The sequence below is a fragment of the Peromyscus leucopus genome, chromosome 7, assembly GCF_004664715.2.
Source record: "Peromyscus leucopus breed LL Stock chromosome 7, UCI_PerLeu_2.1, whole genome shotgun sequence".
Taxonomy (NCBI): Eukaryota; Metazoa; Chordata; class Mammalia; order Rodentia; family Cricetidae; genus Peromyscus; species Peromyscus leucopus.
In genome coordinates, this window is record NC_051069.1 from 115,442,892 (window position 1) to 115,466,020 (window position 23,129).

Sequence of the window (23,129 nt, forward strand, 5' to 3'; positions counted from 1 at the left end):
ACATGCGACCAGCGGTGTTCTGTCATACCTTCTGGCAGGGTACTTGCCAGGCTTTATTACCCTGGGGCAGGTTCCTTTCTTTCTTCCTTTCTTCCTTCCTTTCTTCCTTCCTTCCTTCCTTCCTTCCTTTTCTTTTCTTTTCTTTTTTTTTTTTTTTTTCAAGACAGGGTTTCTCTGTGTAGCTTTGGAGCCTGTCCTGGAACTCACTTTGTAGACCAGGCTGGCCTTGAACTCACAGAGATCCGCCTGCCTCTGCCTCCCAAGTGCTGGGATTAAAGGCGTGTGCCACCGCCGCCCTATTTATTTCTTTATAATTTTTTTCCAATGCTAGGGATCAAACCCAGGACTAGTGCATGCTGGTGGGGAGCAGCACCACTACTGAGTTTTTGTCAAAGAAAACGGGAGAAAATTTTAATGAACTATGATCCGCACACACAATAGAAAGGCTTCATTATTCATCTACAGCTCAGTGGTTTTCAGCATATTCACGGGGTTGTGTGCAAACATCTGGACTAACTGCAACAAAGGGGGAGAGGCCGCTTCGGCTAAAAACCATGAAGTTTTCACTCAGGCCTTTGCTTCCCAATGAATAGCTAAAAGGATTAACACGTGGCATCTCTGCCTTCATTTTGCAGCTGTCTTCTTGGCTGCCTTAAATGTCGGGTCGGATTCCAGTTCATCTCTCTCCATAGCTATGTTTGTTTGGAGTGTCTCTCTGGGGACAGAAGAGAAGGCTCTGTCAGGAAACTTGAATTTGGCTCCCAGCATCCGTTCCGGGCTGCTCACAAGAGCCCGTTACTCCAGCTCCAGGGGGCACCTGACCCCAGTGGTCTCCAAGGACACCTGCACTCATGTGCACATACCCCCACACAGACACACGCACATGCACACATTAAAAAAAAAATCTTGGAGAGTCTGTCTAAAAACTGGCAACACAAAGTTGATCTGCCTTAAATAAAGATGGTTCCAGCCCTCATCCCGAGTGTGGGTAAATAGCCTGAGTTAGAAACTGAAGCTACCTGGTCAAGGAAGAACAATCATATCTTAGGAAACTAATTGTCCCTTCAAGAAATGAGAGTTTTTAAAGCCAGAAGACCCTTGCAGGAGTTAAAACTGAAACAATGGTAAAGCAGACCACAGTTTAAGCAAGAATGCCTAACTAAGCGCATTTAATTTTATTTTTTCAGATAGGGTCTCATGTAGCCCAGGTTCTCCAAAACTGGCTCTGTAGCCAAAGGTGACCCTGATCCTCCCTCCCAGACCTCCCATGTGCCAGGGTTATGGGTTTGTGACATGCCCAGATGATACACATACTTCTTCCCCTCCTCCAAGCTTGTTACTGCCTTGTATGGCCTCAAGCTCCTGATAGCTCCTAGAAGATGGGCTGGTGGTCATCCAGCTTCCAGTGTGCTCACACTAAATAATAAAATCCTTCCTGTGGGAGCCCACAAAGGTTTGCTAGTGAGCGTGCTTTACCCAGCACAGCTGCATTAAAGGATTGCTTGATCATGGGCGTGGTTACTAGATGTTTGGAAAGGTCTGCACTTGGCTGTGCAGTGTGCTTTGATCTAGCAAGGGGAAGTCTTTTGCCCTGCCCCTTGGCCTTCCTTTAAAATGCCCTTTAGAAAAGACAGAAGGGGCCGGTGGATAAGGATCCAGGCCCTCAGAGCTATCCTGTGTTTCTATCTGTCTCTCTCCCCTCTGTATTTCTATCTCAATATTTCTCACTTCTCCCTCCTCAAGAGTACCCTGGGGTAAAAGTGGGAGCGGGTCTCCAACACTTCCCCTGTCTTACTAGTACTGTTTTCTGTGTGTGTGTGTGCACATGCGTGCGTGCGTGCGTGCGTGCGTGCGTGCGTGCGTGTGTGTGTGTGTGTGTGTGTGTGTGTGTGTATTAAAGGCATGTGCCACCACCGCCTGGCTCCTTCCCCATTATTCTTTGGGGCAGAGTCTCTCACTGAACTGGAGCTCACTGTTTTTTCAGTCTGGCTGGTCAGGATCTCCCAGGATCCTGCTCTTCCCACTCAGTGCTAGGATGACCGATGAGGGTCCCCACGCCAGGCTTCTTATACGGGTGTTAGTAATCCAAACTCATACTTGCAGGGCCAGCACTTTATCTACCGAGTTAGCCTCCTAGGCCCCTACATTTGATTTTTGTAGAAATGTTCAAATCCGGTCTGTTAGGACCTTCTGGTCTAGGACTCCAGTAACGGCATGTAATTTACATCATCTGTTTCCCCACCCCAAATTCCCAAGCCATTCCCCACACCTGCTGCCCTGTCCCAGGCCTGAAAACCAAACATCCTAGCTCTGTAGATTTCCCACGTCCAGATGTTTCCCATGAATGGAATCCAGAATGTACCTGACTTTCAGTGACTGGCTTCTTTCATTTAACATGATGTTTGTGAGGCTCCCCCGAGTTACATTGTGTATCAATTCAGTCAGTGTTTCTTAACAGCGTTCAGCCAACAGTCTGCTGCACAGACCATCATAGTCCCAGAAGGGTGTAATGGAGCTGAAAACTTACAAAGTCCTAGAATTTTTAAGAAATTATTTATCTGGGCTGTGGCGTCGCACGCCTTTAATCCCAGCATTTGGGAGGCAGAGGCAGGCGGATCTCTGTGAGTTCGAGGCCAGCCTGGTCTACAGAGCAAGTTTCAGGAAAGGCTCCAAAGCTACACAGAGAAACCCTGTCTCGAAAAACCAAAATGTGTGTGTGTGTGTGTATTGTTGTTTTGTCTGTATGTATATCTGTGTGAGGGTGTCAGAGCTTAGAGTTACAGACAGTTATAAGTTGCTATGTGAGTACTAGGAATTGAACCCAGATCCTCTGGAAGAGCAGTCAATGCTCTTAGCCACTGAGCCATCTCTCCAGTCCCCAAATCCTAGCATTTTACATACTTTCCTATACTTAGATATAGTCATACTTAGCTGTATATTACACCTGCTTGTAGTGTTCATCCAGTAAACCTGTTTGTGACCTGGGAACAACGGGCTGTGCCGTCTGCATTTGTATAAATCCCCTGTCAAGTTCACACAGCCTAGCATTGCATTCCTCTGCAATGTGACTCTGCTTTGTTACTTTTCTTTTCTTTCTTTTTTTTTTTTTTTAAGACAGAGTCTCACTATGTAGCTCTGGCTGTCCTGGAACTTGCTCTGTAGACCAGGCTGGCCTTCAAACCACAGAGATCCACCTGACTCTGCCTCCCGAGTGCTGGGATTAAAGGCCTGTGCCACCAAGTTTGGCTCCAATTCAATAATTTTCAGTGTACAATTCAGTACCATTACTCAAGGGCTCTCTCTAGCAGGCCCGAGCATGGCAAACATGGCTCTGAGAGGTCTTGCTCTCCCCCATTCCTTTGTCCTTGCTGAACAGTGAGATTGCATTCCTGAAGCTAGGCACCAAGGTCTATTGCCTTATTTGGCCACTTCCTCCTCCTGAAGCTGACCACCAAGGTCCAGTATCAAAGTATTGAAGTCCAGCAGTCAAAAGCCCTCTTCTGACTACCCTAATTAACATGTCTAATCAACACAAACCAACTCATTCCAGCCTGGGTTTCCCTTTTCCCTTGATAATCTGTCATTGGCCTTCGGGCTGCATCTGTCTCCCCTCTATCCAGAGGCAGTCCTTTGTCCCTCTGGGGCAAATATGCTCTCCCCAGCCCCCCCACCCCTCCTTTGCCCCCTCACTTCCCTCTCCCTTATCTCCTATCCACCCCCCACTTTGTCCCTCTAGGGCAAATAATCTCCTTTGTGCAGAGAACTGGTCTTGGTGTGTCCTGGGTCGGCTCAGTCCTTTGAGTTACCTACATTCCAATTGCCATGCAATTATTATCAACAGGCGAAACTCTCTGCCCACTAAACAATTAGTGACATGTGTCAGAATTGCATGGGTGTTGTTTTTTCAGTGGCCATCCACCTTGTTTTATGGATACAGAGTCTCTCGCTGGCCTGTAGCTCACCAATTAGGCTAGGCTGGCTGACTGGCCAGCCCCAGGGATCCACCTGTCTCCTCCATGTTGGGATTACAGGCCTGTGTCACCATGTGCAGCTTTTGAACATGTATCCTACTGATTCAGCACTGTCCTCATGCTCCCAAGGTAAACAGTATATTAATGGACCAGCCACACGGCACCTCAAATAGAGCTAAGCCCAAGACAGGCCTTGATACACTAGTGAACTAACTTGCATTTCCCTCAGCAGGAGCCCAAAAAAGCAAGGGGGCACCTGATTTTCGAATGGAACTTCCAGAACCATGGACCAAGGGAAAACTTGTCTCTTTATCAGTCAATTGTTTCAGATATTTCGGCACTGCGGTGGAAAGTTAACAGAGGCCCATGGCTATGGAGTCAGATGTCCCTACTTGCAGTCTGAGTATGACCTCTGAACCAGTCACTGTCTCTGAGGCCCTAGTGGGAGATGGCCATTAGGCCGGGCAGGACTCAGTAAATGGTGACTATTATCTATGGCCAGATGTCCAGGACATATAGCCCGGGCTAGCTGCTAGGATGAGTAGGAGAGAGAGTTGAGGCAGATGATGGTGCTGTCTTGTGCTGAAAACTGATCCTGATGCTCTACAGTATGGGAAAGAGACCTGCACTCTGCTGGGTGAAGGTGGAGGTGGGATTCCTGAGGCCCGGGGGCTCCACAGATCCTCACTGGGAGAGGGAGTCCTGGGCTGAGGGCATAGCTCAAGCAGGCTGGGTAATCAGGGCTTGGTAGATTCAGGTTATCAGGTGCAGCTGGCGCAGGTAGGAGGGTTGTGGCCGGCCACAGAGGGCCTCATAAGACACACACAGGGGCACTTGAGGACTTACACAGAGAGATGCGATCCAGCTGTCATTTCAGGGACATTTACGGCTTCTGCAGTCTGGGAGGGAAGGTAGCAATGGCCAATCATCTAAGCTGGAGGTGTAGGTGACAGAGCAGGGCCTGTGGGAGGAAGACGTGGTCCAGTCAGAACAAGCAACCGAGGCAGGATCTGAAGTGGGATCGGACCGCCTCTTCCCACCACTTTGAGCAGCCTCAAACATCTGGGGCTGGTGAGCTTGGCCTCCAGGACCTCATCCTGTGAGGTAAAGTGGTCGGTCCCTCAGGAGGCAAATGGACTCTTCTTATTTGAGTCCCTGGTGAGCAGAGGTATGTCTGGCCCAACACTGCCCCCTGGTGGAGGAAGATGGAGGTCTCAAGGCCACAGGACCACAGGAGCATGGGAGCAGTCTCAGTGCCTGGCTGGCCAGGCTGTTTGTAAGGAACATGTAAGGCCTAGGGTGAACAAGCCTGGTCAGGAGTGATAAGCAACAGAATGACCTAAGTAAACCACAAACGGAGTAGTGATAAGCTATGTGTGGAAGGAGGGATAAGACTAGAAACCTAGCCAAAAAGGGATAGAAAAGATGAAGCCTCAGACCCGACCAACCGAGCTCGTCAGGCCCTCGCGTGAGACGACTCTCCTCCGCCAGCCAGAGACGTGAGTTCCTGTCCCCAGTGCAGACGTGGCTGACCTGAGGAAAGCTGACCCAAGATCCAGAGGAACAGACGTGGCGAGTCCGGACCTGTACACCTGGAGAGGTACTCCTGCTTCTGTTTGGAAGACAGGATGAAGAATGCTTGTAATCTTACTGTGTGAATAAATGAGTGGTAACCCAGTCTGAATCAAGAGTGATTATTCCTCCCCCGTCACCGGGGTATGTGCTCGCTACACTGTTCTTTCTGTGAAGTCACCAAGCCTATGCCCTCCCACTTCCACAGGTAGATGGACTTCAGTCTGTGGGATTTTGTTGTTGTTTTGGTGGTCCAAGGGATCGAACCTAGGGCCTTGCACATGCTAAGTAAGTGCTCTACCACCAAACTGTATCCCTGCCCTTGCCTAGTTCCTCAAGTTCACATCTTACCTTCTCATTTTTTTTTTTTAAAGTTTTTTTTAAAAGACAGTGTTTCTCTGTGTATCCCTGATTGGCCTCGAACTCACAGAGATCCACCTGCCTCTGCCTCCTGAGTGCTGGGATTAAAGGTGTGCGCCCCCACCTGGCTGTACTTTCTCTTATGTTGTATCTCAGGACAAGTTACTTCCTACCTCAAGCCTGGATCTCTGCACCTATAATGGTACACAAACCTTCCTGCCACAGACTGTCCTGGGCACAGAGTAAGTTCGGAGTGAGCTGGACTTTTTCTAGCCCCTGGAACTCCGTGCCTCCCTCTGGCTCACACTGAAGCCCCACCCCACATAGTCCTCCTTCATAGAGGCCCACGTGTTCAAGTCAACCCTCTCCTCTCAGAAGGCAAAGAGGGCACAGTGCGGGGCTGACCTGGGTACCTGCCCCAGTTTGCTATTAGACAGTCTTTGTTCAAGGAGTACCCCTACTTTGCTGAGCCTCCGTGTCCTGGCCTGTAAAATGGGACTTCATCTCTGTCTGCTTCAGGGCGGCCCACAAGAAGCTGTGTAAACTGTGGAGGGCTGGGCCCTAGAACATAGCTGAAAAACCTGCCCTAAACACCAGTGAGTGTTGTGTTCCTTTCAACTTCGTGAGCTTGGCTGGGGTGGGAATCTGGGGGCGGGTGCTGCCCCCAGGGGAACTGCCAGGAAAGCACCCTACAAATGCTGCATGTGCCTTCTTCCAAAGGCTGTGAGGACTTTCTCTAGGAGGTGGTCTGGGAAGCCTTGTCTCCGTGCCCTAGATAGAGGAGGCCTCAGGGTTCCCAGCACCTTATTTGAAGGGCTTGGATCTACAAACCCCTTATCGAAAATGCCACTCCACCCCTGGCAAACCACACACTCTTACAGCCATTTTGTAACTTACGTCAAAGCGTGATTTATTGATATCTATTAACTTTCCTCTGGCCCCAAACACCTTATGGCCCCCCATTTCCCATTCCTCACCCTGGAGGCGTGCCCCCATCTAGCCCCCTCCCCCCCCAAGCCCTTCCATGGTCACTTCCTTGAGCCAAAGCTTCTTTCCTGGGTGTGCCCCACAAATTTGGTTCCTGCCCTCACAAGACTCCAGAAGACTCCAGCATGCACATTTGATTTCTGATTGTCCAGGTCATTTCTGTTTTCCTCAGTGTGGGCAAGCTTCCTGTGGGCGGAGTTAGATCAGTGGAGCCTCCTCACTGCCCCCAGGGCCTGCAAGGCCTGGTGCTGAACAGATGCTCAACAAATGCTAAAGAATGATGAGTAAATAAGTGAAGACACAAACTTTTTTTTTTTTTTTTTTGGTAAGAAATCATCAGTTTTTTGGCGGTGGATGCAGCCCACAAGCAGAGTGCTTGTCTAGCATGTCCAAGGATGTGACTTCTAGCTCCAGAACCACAAAAAGGAAAAACAAAAAAACAAAAAAACCTGGCACTCTATAGGAGTTTCCAACCTGGCTGTACAAGCTGCATGAGGCCCGGGGTCTCTACAAACCTGGCCACAAACAAAACCCATAAAATTGCCTGAAATGTTATGTGGGTGTTTCCTGTGGCTTTTTGGATTGTTTTGTAACTCAGTTGGCACGGTTCTCACTTATGAAGTTTATAGATGACAGCATCGTGTTGCAATGCCAGAGGGTTGGACATGCCTGCAAGAGCGAGGTTTGCCGAGGACACAGGACTTCCCGAGCTCTCGATGCCCTGTCCACTTGCCAGGCAGGTTCGGCATCACCTCCTCAGGTGACCTCAGGTGGTCATTGCTTAAGCAGGAGGCATGTTGTGCCAGCTCTGGGATCCAGAGCTGCTGGTACCTGCAGCTTCTCCTTGGTGCCTGCTGCCTGCCGCTCTGCTCCTAGCAACGCTGTGTGTCTGTTCTCTGTGACGGGAGCATCAGCTGTCCTTGTACCCAGGCCAGGTCTGTCTCGGTTACCAGCAAGGAAATACTGGTGAGGCTGTACTGACAGAGAAAATTGGCTGTGGGTGGTTAGAAGGGCAAGGGTCAGGGTTCGAGTTTGAAAGCCTTTTATTTTAAGGCCACGCTGAGTCGTTCTGAGTACTCATCATGACATGAAGTGAGATGAATGAACTCACGGTAATCCTAACCAGACTTAGTGACAGCCCTTTCAGTCTGCCAAAGGATGTGGGGAAATGACCCCAAGAAGCTGGAATGCCTCAGGGAGACAAGAGGGGCGTCCTGCTTGCCATACCATGAGTGCAGGAGCAGCCCTGGACTTTGAAATGCCTTGGGACTCTTGTCTGGCAGTTCCAGGCTCTCTTTGGATCCAGCAAAACCAGAGATTTATTTTCCCCTCTTGCCAACCTGCTTAAGCTGATCTTTGGCAGGAGTTTCTCATGGCACTGCTCCTTGGCATTTGTCCTCCATCCAGACTCTAAACCTTGACTGTCAATGGTCCAGATACAGTGGCTAGGAGCTACCCTGAAGAGCCCCTCCCTCATCTTCAAGGTTTATTGTTTTCTCCATTAAAATGTCTTCGATAATGACGACATCTAGCAAGCAGAGAAATTCAAATGATATCTGGAAGCAGGAGAGGGGTCAGGGCTTGGCCTCGTGCTTGCAAAATGACTAGACAAGGTGACATCTGCTAAGGCTTCTAGGATGACGGGCACTTTGAAATAAGGACTCCCTTCCCAGGAGCATCTCATCATTCACTTCCAGGGACATTTGGCCCAGCAGCACAGAAGGACAAAGAAGGCAATATCAGTGATCCTGAGTCACCCTGCTTGGGACACAGGTCTTCTGTCCCAGCCAGAGGCCCAGGAGGAAGCAGTACAGCACAGCTCAGGCTACTAGGCTCCAGGTAATGCTTGTATGAGCCATCCACACTGGATCAAGCTTGGCAGTGTCTGCTGTTAGGTTCAGTCCACCCAATAGAGCAATGGTGGGCTGGCTGACTGCCTGTGGATGCTAGGAGGACCAGCCTTTGAGATATTACATCCAGAAGCTGTCACTGGCCAGCTCCTGGGTCACATGGGGAAGGGATGTTGGCAGCTGCCTTTCACCTCTCTCCTTAGAGACATGCAGACATATAGAAGGCTGGAAGGTTCTCCAAGAAGCATGTTAGAAGTCAGGATGAACCCCCAGAGTGATTCACCCTACACTCCAGTACCAATATCTCCCTGCAGCTTGGCTTTGACTGTGAGCTCCACTCAGGCCAGAAAGAACTAAAGATGGCCAGGCACAGTGGCGCACATCTGCAATCCCAGCACACAGGACATGGAAGAAGGCAGACTAAAGCAAGGCCAGCCTGGGCTACATGGTGAATTTGGAGATGGCTTGGCAGGGGGAAGCGCCTTAAGAAAAAAGAAATAGTCAAAGTTGAGTATCAGCAGGATCCCAGCAGATGTGCGTGTGTGGGGGGGGGCGGTGCATGTGCGTATGTGCGCATGTGCGTATCTCTTCATTAGACTCAACAACCTGCTCAGCCTTGTAAAGCTGAGTGCGGCTTTCCCTCCAATGGCTCCCCTGCCGCACCCTGCCTCTCCACTTCTGCTATTCCTTCCAAAGGCGGCGGAATTTAGAGAGGCCTTGATGCTATGCTGGAGCTGGGGCCTCACCCCTCCTTCACGGGCTGCCCAGCTACCTCCAGCTGGTCCTTCCATCCTTGCTGACCTCCATGCAGCTGTGTTCCCTGTGAGGGACAGGACTCATGGACTGGACCCCAGCTGGGATACGAGGCCTGACTGAGTCCTGGGTGGGTGGGTGTCTTCAAGAGGACAAGAACAAGGGCAGGGTCCTTTCCTAGTGGATGTGTGGTGCCACCCTCGGCCCCATTCTCTAGGTACAGGAATGAAAGTGCTGGTCTGTGTCTAAGTGGTCCCATGGGAGGCTCGGATGGAGATGGGGGCTGGAGATCTCTGAAGCCACCTTCGGCACCACCCTGCCTAGGGGGCCCGGGGCAGGGGTGTGTGAGGGAGTTGGATGGAGCAGGGTCAGAGGCGGCCCGAGTCTTCACTGTCCTGAGGAGGGCTCCCTGTCCTGAGGCCCTGCAACTTCTCCTCACAGGCCTTGTCCGGGAGCAGCACCTCTGCCGTGTAGCCGACTTTCTTGGTGTGCAGCAGGCTGTAGGTGTTGTCAAAGCGCAGGACATCTGCAGGGACAGGGCGGTGACAGACCGCGTGAGCCCAGCTCGTGTGCACTCCTGGTGATGTCGGGGACACGCTGACCAGGCCCATGGGTGAGACCTGAGTGTCAGCCACGGCCCTGCCCCCCAAGCTCGTGACCCATTGCTCGTGACCACCTCCTGGGACTGTGGTGACCACCGTAAGGGCACGGTCCCTTCTGGCACCCCAGCATTACACCAGCGCTTTACAGCCCCAGGATAAAGGGTGTCATCCCTGTTGCTATGGTTGGGGTAAGCGCTCCTAGAAGAGCCCTGTGGTGAAGGCATGCTTCCCCGGCAGCCCAGTCAGGAGGTAGTGGGCACCTTGGAGGGGGAGAGACACGCTCTCCACGCTGGCCTTGAGCTCCTGGCCCTCTCGACTCAGCTTCTCAAGCCTGGGATTACAGGTGTGTGCCAGGACGCTCGGCTTCTCCCTTCCCTCCCCTTTGGCATCCTTGGCTTGTGACGTAGGTGTTTTTGCTCTGAGTGCTCTTGCCATGGTGTGCACCCTTGTCAGAGCCCCGGAGCAATAAGCTCACTGGAGCTTGAGCTAGAATCTCCAGAACTGTGTAGTATGGTAAATAACCCTCCCTGTTTTTTTTTTTTCTAAGCTAATTGCCTTGGGTATTTTGTTATAGTATGAGAAGCTAGCTAAGACACTAGACCATTTTGTTTCTGGTGGAACTGACGCCAGTTCTAGCCAGCTCTTTGGGGTATTTGGAGTTCAGACAACTGGGCAGCCCCCTTGCGGAGACCTCTGACAAAAGTCCATGGTGACTTAGTTAGCTGTCTCTTAGACTGCTCTGCTTCTGGGCTCTGAGTCTCAGGACTTTGTGCAATGCCCCTCTTCCCTTACATCCACCCATCAGATCCAAGACCCTGAAGACTGCACCCCTGGAGCCCTTAGGTACAGTCCTTGTACTTTCCCTGAGAGCTGGACATAGAAGCCAGAGAAGCCGGACTGGCCCGAGGTGGCCCGAGGTGGCCTGAGGTGACTGATTTCCCTCCTATTACAAAGGGCACTGCCGGAAAACCCAAAGCTCTTACAGACTCCGGCCTTGAGGCAGGTGAGGCTCCCGTCCTCAGGCACCAGGTGGGCATTGTAGCGCTGGCTGGGCAGCACCTCTGCCATCTCTCCAGCCTTCTGCCGCTCCCCCATCCTGGTCTTCAGGAAAATCCCAAAGCCAATGTCTCCACCATCTGACGCAAACTGCCACCTGCAGCAGAGAGAGCTCACTGACCGACCACCTCCTGTGTGGACTGGGAGGCCCTTCCAGGTGTGCCCAGCCCCTGTCCCTACCTGAGCACACAGCCTGGGAACAGGATCTCATTCTCCACCTGGTGGGAGGAGCCTCGGCCCACGACCACTGTGTGCTCATACTGCAGCCTCTCCTGTCTGCACATGTAATAGCTCTTGGGCACGTCACCCCCATAGTTGATCTGCGAGTCAGGGGTGGGTAAGTTGACAGTGGACCACAGTGGTCTCCTCCCTCCCCATCCTCTGGGCACTCTGTACCTTGGTCAGGCACTTGGGGTTACCATCAGGATCAGTCATGGTCCCCCCAAATTCCACAGGCAGCTGGTCAGGGCTCATGAACTTGAGAAGCTCCTGTTTCCAGTTTTCTGTGTGAGAAACAGGGGGTTCTGGGGGCTCTAGGAGATCAACAGAGAGCCCACGGAGAGGACCCCTTGCTCCCTGCGAGTCTACTCAGAGCACTCATGAGCTTGCTTTCTGGCTCTTAGGCCATGATCCAGAATTGGAAGCCCGGCTCTATGCACTGATGAGCCCAAGTCAAAGGGAAGAGGATATCCCAGGAGAAGAGGCCTTCGGCGGCATCCCCTGCTTTCCAGACATCCCCAGAGCCAGCCCCAGCTGGGGGCCAAGGGTCAAGTCACTCACCTCCCAGAATCACAATCTTCTTCTGTGTCACCTCACCCATGAAGGACTTGACCAGGTTGAAGGCCACCGGGAAAAGCCTGGGAGCTGAAAGACACAGAACCCCACTGGGAAGCTGGGCCAGAGACAAGTGCCGGGCCCGAAGGCACAGGCAAGGTCCTGTGCTGGGTGGGAGTTGTGTGGATCTGCAATCTGCCGTGCCCTGCTGCATGAGCGTTAGTTGAGGACCTACACCTCCGAGCCTTAGCGCTGTCAGCCGTAAAGTGACAACAGCATGGTGTTCTGGTCTCAACAATCAGTGGTGTCCTGTAATCTAGTTGTAGAGTGTTGGGCTCAAGCTGGGCCCAGGGTCAGCAACCATGATTCCTTGAGGACACCCCTTCCTTTCCCCACTCGGTTTTGCTAGGTGACCTCAGAATCCTTTGGGGGGATAGTAGTTGGGGACCTGCTTTAAATATCCTGTCCCACCCTAAGGATACCTGCTTGCTCACTGAGCACTTCCTGTGGGCCAGGTTTTGTGTGCAATCTTCTCATTTGGCAGACTCTCTGTTAATATCCTAACTTTCTGGTAAGGGGGCGCGTCATGGTGTCCCCACTCCACATCATGGGAAAGCTGAGTCTCAGTGAGATGGAACTGACTTGCTCAAAACGAGAGAGCTAACTAGACGTGAGCCCAGGCCATCTGAACCCAGGGACTATAGGATGGCCGTGGAAGACAGGGACCGCTCTTGCCGACAGTGTGGCTCATGGCCCAATCTACACTAAAGTGAGTAAGAAAACAGCAGCAAACATCTAGAAACCTGATACGGCTGCAACATACCAGGGCAGGAGTTTGCATATTACAAAAATGTCAGTCTGCGAAGGAATGGAGTGAAAAACAAACCAAAACCTTACTCTTCACAGAAGATGCTTTTGAGAAGCTCTAACCCAAAGGCTTCTTTACTGACACCCCCAACCCCAGCCTTCCTTCCCCAGGCAGGGGTCATCTCGGCCACAAACTCACCTCGAATAACAACTAAATTTTTCACCGTCTCAGGATAATTTGCTTCCAAGATGGCAAAAAACTGTGAAGTCAAACGACATCGGTCATGGCTGTACCCAGCACCTTGGATGTCCAGACTTCTGTAGCTCTGATGCTGCTGAAGCAAGAGGCCCAACCCAGCCTTCCCCATGACATGTGCATCCTCCTCTGGGAGTCCTTGCTCCTCATCCTCCTTGGGTGGCCCCAAGGCCAGCATCTCAAGGCCCCTGGAGGGTATTTCTACTTGTCCATGGATGGGAAGCTGATGTGGGCTGTGGGTCCCTCTTGGCCTGGAGCCATTACTAATCTTGTCTCCTGCCTTACCTGCTGGTAGACCTCCACAGCTGGCTTCCAGAGGTGCCTCAGGCTCAACCCTTCCATATCAAACACCATCACCATCCTCTCGATCTTCCTGCCCAACTGCGGTATCAGAGCAGGCACACTGGTTAGATCATTGATTTACGCAGGGGATCCTGGCCACCTCTCTCTGTCTTCCTGCCATCCAATAAGCCCTGGTAGGGAGGCCTGGCAAACCCATGGCATCCCAAGCAAATGGTATTTATCTAGGGTGTGAGGAGATGTTGAGTCTGAGTCCTAGCAGAGGCTGTAGGTTCTTAGAGTATCATCATGGTGTGCTCAACACTATTGCCTAGAGCATCAGTAAAGCTTGACTCGGGCGGGCAAGATGGCTTAACAAGTAAAGGCGCTTGCTGCCAAGACCGAGGACCTGAGTTCAATTCCTGGGACCCACATGGTGGAAAGAGAGCTGATTCCCACAAGTTGTCCTCTATTTCTGCATGTGTACTGTAGCATGTGCTGGGCTCATAGTTCGGATTCACAAAACCAACAAGGCTGCCTTCTACACTGGATTCACTCTGAAGGACACAGAGGTCAGAGGGCAGCTCTGTCCGGGGCAGGAGATGATACCTGTCTAAGCAAATCTGAAGGCCTTCTTGGAGTACAAGCCTCACTCTTGAGGGCTCCATATATATAGTTTATTTGGTTTTCAAGACAGGTTCTCTATATGTAGCCCTGGCTGTCCTGGAACTCTCTATAGGCCAGGCTGGCCTCGAACTCACAGAGATATACCTGTCTCTGCCTCCCAAATATTGGGATTAAGGGGAGGCACTACCACATCCGACTTTCCATATATTTTTTTTGTTTAAATATCTATCATCTTTCTTTCTATTATATATTTATCTGTAATCTGTCTGTCTGTCTGTCTATCTATCTATCTGTAATCTATCTGTCTGTCTGTCTCTATATACCTACCTACCTACCTATCTATCATGTGTGGCCGGTGTGTGTGTGCAGGTGCACACCATGGTGCCTGTCTGGAAGTGAGAAGACAACTCCCGGGAGTCAGTTCTCTCCTCCCACCATGTTAGTTCCAGGAAGGACTCAGGTTGTTAGGCATGGTTGCACGTGCCTTTACTCTCTGAGCCATCTCACTGGCCCTAGGATTCCATATATGTATTTTAGTAACTCTGTAGTATCTCCTTGAGTCCCATGGAGGATGCACAGAGTCATGGCTTGGCTATCAGTTTTCATAGTTAGAGAATTTTAGTGGTGACTATCTTTTCTGTAGGTAAAGCTGGCTGGCTGTTCCAAGAAATTCACTACACCCATTGTCAACATCAGGGCCTGGCTTTTTGTGTGGGGGTTGGGAATCTGAACGTGGTCTTTATGCTTGCTCAGCAAGCACTTTATGAACTCAGCCAGAAGAGAAGGCATTGGTGACCTTACTTCACGCCAGCAGAGAGTCACACACACACACACACACACACACACACACACACACATTCACACACTCACACTGATGCTCACGGAGGGATCAAAGTGGCAGAAAAATCATACTGAGAGCTGGTGAGAGTTAGAGAGACAAGGTGTTGTCCTTCCCTAGGCCTAGTGTCTCTTGGACACCTAAGGTCACCAAGCACGCGGCCTGAAGCCCGATGCTCACCTTCTGACTCTGCTGCTCACACTCATGCTGAAGCAGCTCACAGACTTTGATACGCTTGCGGATCATGTCCTGCTTAGAGGCCGACATCAGCAGCCCCTTGGGGTCCATTGTCCCAATGATGTCGAACCACACAGGGCAGCCTTCATAGTCATAGCCAGACAGACCACCCGAGTCATAGAGTTGGATCACCTGGACAAACGGACAAAGTCCTGATTCGAGCCCACACTGCGCCATCAGGTGGCCAGATGAAGGAGAGGGCATCAGGAGACCTAACAGATCCTGCAAGGGGCTCACCTCTGGTGGCTGCCACATGAGGATGTGGTCCAGGTCCTGCTGATTCCGGAACTCCACATGCTGCAGAAACATGCAGAAGCTGCCTGTCTCCAAAAGCCTGTGCAGGTATTGGCAACACAAAGCCAGGTCTCCCTGCCCACAGCTCCAAGACTGCCAGAGCACCCTTAGGCTCCACAGAACTGGGGATGGAGGTGGGGGAAGGGCACAAGGCGGAGGGACTCAGGCCTTGTTCAAAAAGGATCCGGGAGGATGGAAAAAGAAACATGAGAAGAGACACAGAGAGGCAGGGTCCTACCTTCCGGAGCATGTCCTCAGATTTCTTAACGTCAAAGTTCCGAGCTGCAAAAGCATGGGAAGGAGAGGTCAGATCTGGAATGAGCTGGTCTTGGGGGTTCAGCAAGATGGCTCAGCAGGTAAAGGTGGGGCGCTTGCCACTGTTAGTCGCAAACCCGGGACAAATGGCTAACTGCGGTGGTTTGAAGGAAAATGCCCCCACCCAAGGGAGTGGTACTATTAGGAGATGTGGCCATGTTGGAGTAGGTGTGGTCTTGTTGGAGGAAGTGTGTCACTGTGGAGGCGGGCTTTGAGGTATCATATATGTTCAAGCCACGCTCAGTGAGACAGACCACTTCCTGTTGCCTGTGCAAGATGTAGAAATCTCAGTTACTTCTCCAGCACCATGCCTGCCTGCACGCCACCATGTCCCACCATGGACTGAACCTCTGAAAATAGAAGCCACCCAATTAAATGTTTTCCTTTATAAGAGTTGTCATGGTCATGGTGTCTCTTCACAGCAACAGAAACCATAACTAAGACACTAACTGAGGTGCCTATTTAACATACCAAAGTGGACCCGTCTTCCAGGTTCTCTCAGCATCCTTCAGTCCCTACCAGTTACAGGGTTTATGGCTGGTATACCCCACCCCCAATCCCTAAATTTCTCCAGCCTAGGGGCTGTGTTGCCCTCCCCTGCTGTAGATATCACTCTGTATAAATAAAATGCTGATTGGTCAGTGGCCAGGTAGGAAGTATAGGTGGGACAAGCAGAGAAGAGAATTCTGGGATGTGGAAGGCTGAGGGGAGAGACACTGCCAGCTGCCGCCATGACAAACAGCGTGTGAAGATGCTGTGGGCTGTCGGACTGCCGGGGCTTGGCGGGACCCGGAGAGGAAATTCTCCAGCTACACTCCCCCATCTCCCCTTCCCTGTATAATCCAGCCATTTTGATTACTCGGTTTTCTTCATCTACCCTGTACCCTCCTGACCTCTTGGTCTGGTTCTCCCCTCTCCCCATCCCCCTCTGCTCACATGGCTCAGGGTCATGTCCACTCTGGACTCTCCCAGATGACTCTGCCTCTGGCTATGCTCTCCCTTTTATCTACAATAAACCTTCCCTTCCACCATAGCTAGGAGCAGTCATGTCCTTCCTTTTTTATTTATTTATTTTTTTAAAATTATTGTTCAGCCACCATGCCTGATGACCTGAGTTTGATCTCTGGAATCCACATACAGAGAGAAATCAATCAGCAAACTTCTATTGCCTCCATGTGCATTGGCTCCATAAGTACTCCCCCCTCTCAATAAACAAACAAACAGATATGAAAATAATTTAAAAGTGTTAGGATAAGCTGGTCCCTAGAGACTTAAGAGGACAAATTAAATTAAGGTGTCCTTACTTTTCCTTATATCCTTAAAATACACTTGGGGCTTGGAAATCTGTATGTGTGTCTATTCGTGCACATGTGTGCACATGAGTGTGGAGGCCAGGGGTTGATATTGGGTGTCCTCAATCACTTTCTCACTGAGCATAGAGCTCATCAACTGGCCAGAATAATGGCTGACCAGAAGGCCTGATCTCCTCCAGTTCTGAGGTTACACATAGACCATGCTGGCTCTTGCTCTTCATATGGGGGCTGGGAGAAGGAACTTGGTCCTCACGTTAGCTCAGCAAGTACCTTAATGAACACAGCTGGGACTACAAGCATGCCTCCAGCCCACGGGTACAGTCTATTTTAGACACGCCTTGGCAGCTTCTTTTTATGCCGACTAGCTCGTTATCCAATTTTCCACTGTTGGAGCTGAAGTGAAATGTGACATCAGAGATGTTCAAGTGAAAGGTGACTTTCCTGCCAGACAGCCTTTGCCCTGTTCATTAATCAGCGCAAGCAAGAACCGTGAAGGCCACTAGCTCAGCCTCCACCATCTCCTGCGACAAGTCGTTCCCTGCATACACAGGCAGCCCACCCCACTCCTCAGCAGCTTCGACTGAGCCCAAACCTGTCTTATAAGGGCTCCCCAGTCCTATAGTCACAAGCCAAACAAACATACACAGCTGCTTGTCGGTGTGGGCATCATCACCCACAAGCCCCTGCGGTTACAGTCTGCCCTGTCCTATGTGTTTACTAGCACCACCTGCATTGGGTGCCGGCCCGTTGAATGGTCTGTGATGACAGGACCAGCCATGTCTCAACTGCTCAGTGTGGCAGTCACTAGCTGCATGTGGCTACTGAGCAACTGACATGGAGTCAGTGAGTCCAAGACCTTCAGTCTTAATTTAATGTAATTTGAATAGTTAAACATGTCCAGAGACTACCAAACCGAATAATAGAGCAGTTCTAAATATGTTGGCATTTAAAGGTTTGTCTGTTTGGTGTGTCTAGATCGTTTCTGTTCCAATTCTAGGAGTTTTACAGGCTTAGCTGAGATTTCACCATATTTTATAACTGGGTATTGCTTCAGATAAGAACTCTACTAGTTTTTTGTGGACCCTTTTGGCTGTGTTTTTTTTCCCCCTGAAAACCCAAAACTGTTTTAAAAATAAAACTTAAAAACACAGAAAGAACAAAAAGATAGGGAAGAGTGGCCCTTGGGTGGAGGCTTCCTTCATGTGAGCCTGGTGACCTCCTATTGGACTCAGCACCTTGAAGACAGGGCTCACTACCATGCCTAGGATGGCACAGAAGAAAGCCAGGCTGGGAGACGGGCTTCTCGCGATGCTCTGCTAGCACAGTGTGGAGACAAGCGCCTGTCTTGTCGGCAACTGCTTAAACCACGCCCCTGTGTCCACTTCCTGCGATGAGTCTTGACTCTCTCCTACCTCAAGTGCAAACTCTATCCCATGCAAACTAGTGAGTTAAAAGCAGCCCCCACCCATCCCCCAGCCTCGGTACCAGTTCTGGTGTTACTTTTCCAGACTGCCATGACTTCCAGAAGAAGCCCTCCTCTGCCATTACTTCAATTCACTGCTCCCAGGGGACTGACGCAGACCCAAGCCCTAAAGGTAGGGTCACTGATACTTGACTCAAGGCCAGCTGGGGAGGCCATTTAATCTGTTGAAGCCAAAGGCACTGGGGTGGAAGTATTAGGAGATCAGGACAGACATAGAACAAAGAGACAGAGGATCCCCTGGGGCAAGCTGTCCAATCAGGCTAGCTAATCAGCAAGCTCTAGTTCAGCAGGAGTTCCTGCTCAATAATAAAGTGGAGAGTGATTAAGGAAGGCACCTGGCCTCCAGGTGCCCCCCCCCATCTCCCACCCCTCTCCTCTCACGGTCATGGCCTGCTTCAGTCTGGACCCTTCCAGATGCCTCCAGCTGTTCTCTCCCCACATCTACAATAAACCTCCTCCTCATCCATACCTAGGAGCAACCATGTCTTCAGTTCTTTTTTCATACAAGTGACTCATGTCCACTCTGTAGACAGGAGAGACTAAGCTCAGATGAGTCTGCACTGTGCATTTACTGGCAATGGAGCTGGGATTCCAGCCTAGAGCAGGCCAGTTGGAAGCGTGTCTCAGCAGGGTGGTCCCCTGAAGTGCCCGCCTCACTTTCCTGCCATCTCTCTCTTTCCCTTGCTCTCTGCCTCCCTGGTCCCCATGACCTCACCTCGGAGCCAGCGCAGAAGGAAGTAGTCATCAGCCTTGGGCAGGGTGGGCAGCACGTCCTGGAGGGCCTCCCGGAACTAAGAGGAAAAGGATGGGCAGGCCAGAGGGTTACTGGAGTCGTCTGGATCAGAGCCTGAGCCCTGACAGCCCAAACAAGGGAGGCGTGGCCAACTGTCCTCAGTCGGCCAATCAGGAGACAAGCAACAATAAAAAGCTGAGAGAGTTATTTGATGGGGCCACAAATAGAAAACAAATAAGGAGGCCCAGTGATCCCTACCCACAAGTGGTCCAGGAACGAGGCTTAAGTTTAAACAAAGGGCAAGAGGTATGCATAACTAAGCAGTCCTGATGGGGTGGTTTTATCCACCACTGACCCATCGTGTTTGGACTTCAGTCTGTCTGAGAAGCTCTTAGAACTGTGAGAATCTCTCCTTGGGAGACAAGTTCCTCTTTTGGCTAGTGCCAGAACCTTTTCCAAATAAGCTCCAGAACTCTGGCCTTTTCTCCCTTAATTTCTGGGTGATTCTGATGAAGGGTAGCCTGACAGTTCTAGAGACATTACCCCAGAAATTGCACCCTGATGGTCTGGATCAGAGAGGGGGTACTCTCTTTCAGTTCCCTCACTGGTGAAATGAAGGTAATATCAAATCTGTCCCATCAAAGGCTTGAATGTGTTTAAAATAAACATGTAAAACAGGTTTGGTCGTACTTATCTTAACCCCAGCACTCAGGAAGCTGAGGAAGGAGGATTGAGAGTCTGAGACTAGCCTGTGCTACATATGGAGAACATATCTAAAAAAAGAACCTACAGGGCTGAAAAGATGACTCAACAGTTAAAGATAACTGGATGTTCTTCCAGAGGACCCAAGTTTGATTCCTAGCACTCACATGGCACCAGGCATGCTTATGGTACACAGATACACATGTAGGTAAAACACCCATAAAACACACACACACACACACACACACACACACATACACACACACACACACACACACACATACACACACACACACACCTCTGTAAGCCTGGGCCTAGTACCTAAGAAGCAGAGGTAGGTAGATCTTGTGAGTTTGAAGCTAGTCAGGGCTAGGTACCTCCAAACCCCTGAAAAGTAGCAATAATAATTGCTTTATTTTGAGATGGGGTCTTACTATGTAGACCAGGCTTGCCTCTGCTTCCCAAGTGTTGGGATTAAATACCTTTATTTATGTGCCGCCATGCCTGGCCAATAGTAATAATCCAAAAAAGAATAAAATTCAAATACATCTTGCTGTGCTTACATAATTAAAAAGGAATATGTGAAGACAAATGACCAAGCGTGAAGGTAGACAGTCCCACACTGTAACAACCAGACCACGAGCCCTTGGGGCTGAGGGCCCACAATGCTGTATGCAAACAAATGCAGCCTAACTCCTAATGGCTAGTCTGGAAACAAGTGGTGCTCTAGAATTTCCTCACGTCAGCCTCAGGGGCAGCTCCCAGTCCTGCACAAACAGCTTATTCGATGACTAACTAAACTTCCAGTCAGCTGCCGTGACAGACCAACCCACAGCACCTCCTCCGTCACCTTCTCCAGGGAGCTTGCAGGTGTCACTGTGTGGCTGTGCATTGAACAGAGTCTCCTCTTTGCGTTTTCCTTTTGGTAAATTCGTAGCCTTTGTGTACCTAGCCTGCTGCTGTCATTCGGTGTGACAGTCTCTGGTGCTAGCAAGGGACAGGTAAAGCATGACTCCCAGCAGGCAATGGGATTGTCACACCTGAAGACAGCGGCAGCCTCTGGGACCAGAGGAAATTTTGTTGGGGGGGGCATGAAGGGGGACAGTTAGCCTTAAGAAACATTAACGCTACACTTCTTATCACCTCTGGGTGACTGTTCACTCAGCCTGGAGAAAAGCCACCGAATGGTGTCGTATGAATCTGGAAGTGTGACCACAGTGGTCCACGCTAAACTCAGGAAGACTCTAGAAGGAAATGCCCCTGGTGCAGTTGTGCGGAGCTCTGGGCCATCCTCGGCTTTTCCCCTTCTTTCTCCTTTCCTTTCTTATAGTTTTAAAAATGGTAAGCGTTTGTTATTTTTAAATAATGGCGAACATAAGACTGCCTAGCTGGGTTCTCTGTCACAATCAGTCCACTCCCAGAGGCCAGGGGTCTAGTTCCGAAAGAACCTTGTGCCTGATGCTTCCTGAGACCATCAGCACTGGGAGACTCGTCAGAGGATCCCCCTGTTTCACTAAGGACCCCTTCCACTCGGAGAGCCTTGGCTGAATTCCCAGGACCCTCCTTCACCCAGGCCTCTCATTTCTCCCAGTAGGGTCCTTCCCCATGGGAGACACTTCAAAACAAGCCATTCATCTCTTGTTCTTTGAGACCATGTTACTAGGTTCAGCTGGTCTTGAACTTGACAACTTCTGGTCTTTGCCCCCTCAAGGCTGGGATTCTAGAGTCATGCCACCAGTGCCTAGCTTTCTGTTGCATATCTTAAGCTTCCCTTTCAACAAGGGGGAGTGTGAGCTTGGGCTGGACTCCTAAGGCCTGGGCCTTCCCTTCCTGACAGCCCTTCCCTTCTCCAGGTACAGCCTGCAGGATGCTCTCAGAATCAGACCCCCTAGCCTTCTATTTCTCTGTAATAATTAAAAGTAAACAAATACATCTGATAAGAAGACTGGGAACCTGGGCAACAGAAACCTAAGCAAGCCAAATACTGTTGCAATCTGGGCAGAGATCTCCGGATCTGCCTGGCAGTAGCCACAGGCTGGGAACAGAGGGCAGCGGGTGGGCACGCTGCTCTGGAAGACACACACACACACACACACACACACACACACACACACACACACCAGAGGGAGGGAGAGGAGGGAGTGCAGCGTGCAGCGGCTTCGGAGGCTCCCGGAACAGTGCTCAGGAGGCACTGGGCTTCACCATCCAGTCCCCAAGCAGAGCTACAGCCAATGTGGGCCGCGTGGGTTCAGCTTGGCTCTCGCACCTTCCCGCCCGCCGCACCCCTCACCCTGGCCAGTGCCTCCTCCTGCTGCGGGCTCAGATCCCCGACGTGTCCGCTCATGGTGCTCTCCGCCTGGCCTCAGCTGCCACCACCCTCACCCGGTTTTGCCTGGCCGGTCTGATGCTGGTCCCGCCCCAAGGGAGAGTCGCTGTTTGGGCCCCGCCCTAACCAGTGCTCCCTGGTCTTTGTTTTTGTTTCGTCTGCCCAGGTCATCAGGCCTAGCCTAAGGGGCAGAGGGGTGACTTGACCTCAGGAGGTGTCTCGAGAGTCTGAGGGAGCAAGTGGCCCCCACCTCCAGGACTTCTCATGATCAGGGCTCTGACGCTCAGGTCGCGGTGGGATGCAGGTGTGTGGGGGATTCGCCAAAGGACACATGCATGGGGCCGGGCTCTTCAGAGTCAAGTGGGAGGTTGAGGATGTCACCACCTCTGAGTCCTTTTGCCTAAGGAGAGCCCAGCCGCCTTCCCCTGACCTTGCACACAAGCTGGACTCCATGAATGTTCACTGGCCAGGAGGAGAGCCCTTACGTGCCAAATGGCTCCAGCCCACTAGCCGTTGAGAAGGATTAGGTAAGAGGTTCCTCCTGGGCTAGCAGAATGCCTGGCATGTCACACTCGCTGTTAGGGACCCAGTTTCAAAACGGTTAGGAAGGCTCAGGAGCTACAGGATGGCCCAGGTGGTGAGTCAGCCCCGGGGACCTTTGACAGCTAGAGGGCCAAGGAGTGGGTCGGGGTGGCTGGCCCTGAGTAAGCTGATCTTTCTGGGGAGGGTGAGAAAACACCGGTCGGGCGGGTGGCGGCCTTGGCATGAATTTTCTGGACAGCGGGTGGCGAGGGAGGGGGAAGAGGCAGTGAAAACAGGCCACTGAGACCTTTCCCCTCTGTCCTCCCATGGGTCAAATCAAGTTCCAGATATGAGATGACCAAGCATGGGCTCATGTGAGACTGTTGCCCACTGAAGGTGTGATTGGTCACCGGCACGCATGGGCTGTGTGGAGTAGAAACCGCAAACCAGATTTCAATGACGTAGTACCAGA

General features: G+C 51.2%; 1 protein-coding gene and 1 long non-coding RNA gene across 2 annotated transcripts; both read right to left on the bottom strand.

The window, feature by feature from the left end:
- Positions 1–432: 432 nt before the first annotated feature.
- LOC119088436 lies at positions 433–5,957 on the bottom strand. Its single transcript, XR_005092107.1, has 3 exons — positions 5,420–5,957; positions 4,818–4,932; positions 433–715 (listed from the first exon to the last, which is right to left on the bottom strand). It is a non-coding gene; the product is annotated as an uncharacterized LOC119088436 (long non-coding RNA).
- An 830-nt stretch (positions 5,958–6,787) lies between these two features.
- On the bottom strand, positions 6,788–22,230 carry LOC114694016 (SEC14-like protein 4). Its single transcript, XM_028870671.2, has 12 exons — positions 22,100–22,230; positions 19,090–19,165; positions 15,502–15,545; positions 15,207–15,266; positions 14,913–15,101; positions 13,274–13,369; positions 12,932–12,992; positions 11,932–12,015; positions 11,548–11,654; positions 11,332–11,471; positions 11,079–11,248; positions 6,788–10,019 (listed from the first exon to the last, which is right to left on the bottom strand). The coding sequence occupies exons 1-12, from the start codon at positions 22,151–22,153 to the stop codon at positions 9,862–9,864; spliced, it is 1,239 nt and encodes a 412-aa protein (XP_028726504.1). The 5' UTR covers positions 22,154–22,230; the 3' UTR covers positions 6,788–9,861.
- Between the last annotated feature and the right edge of the window lie 899 nt (positions 22,231–23,129).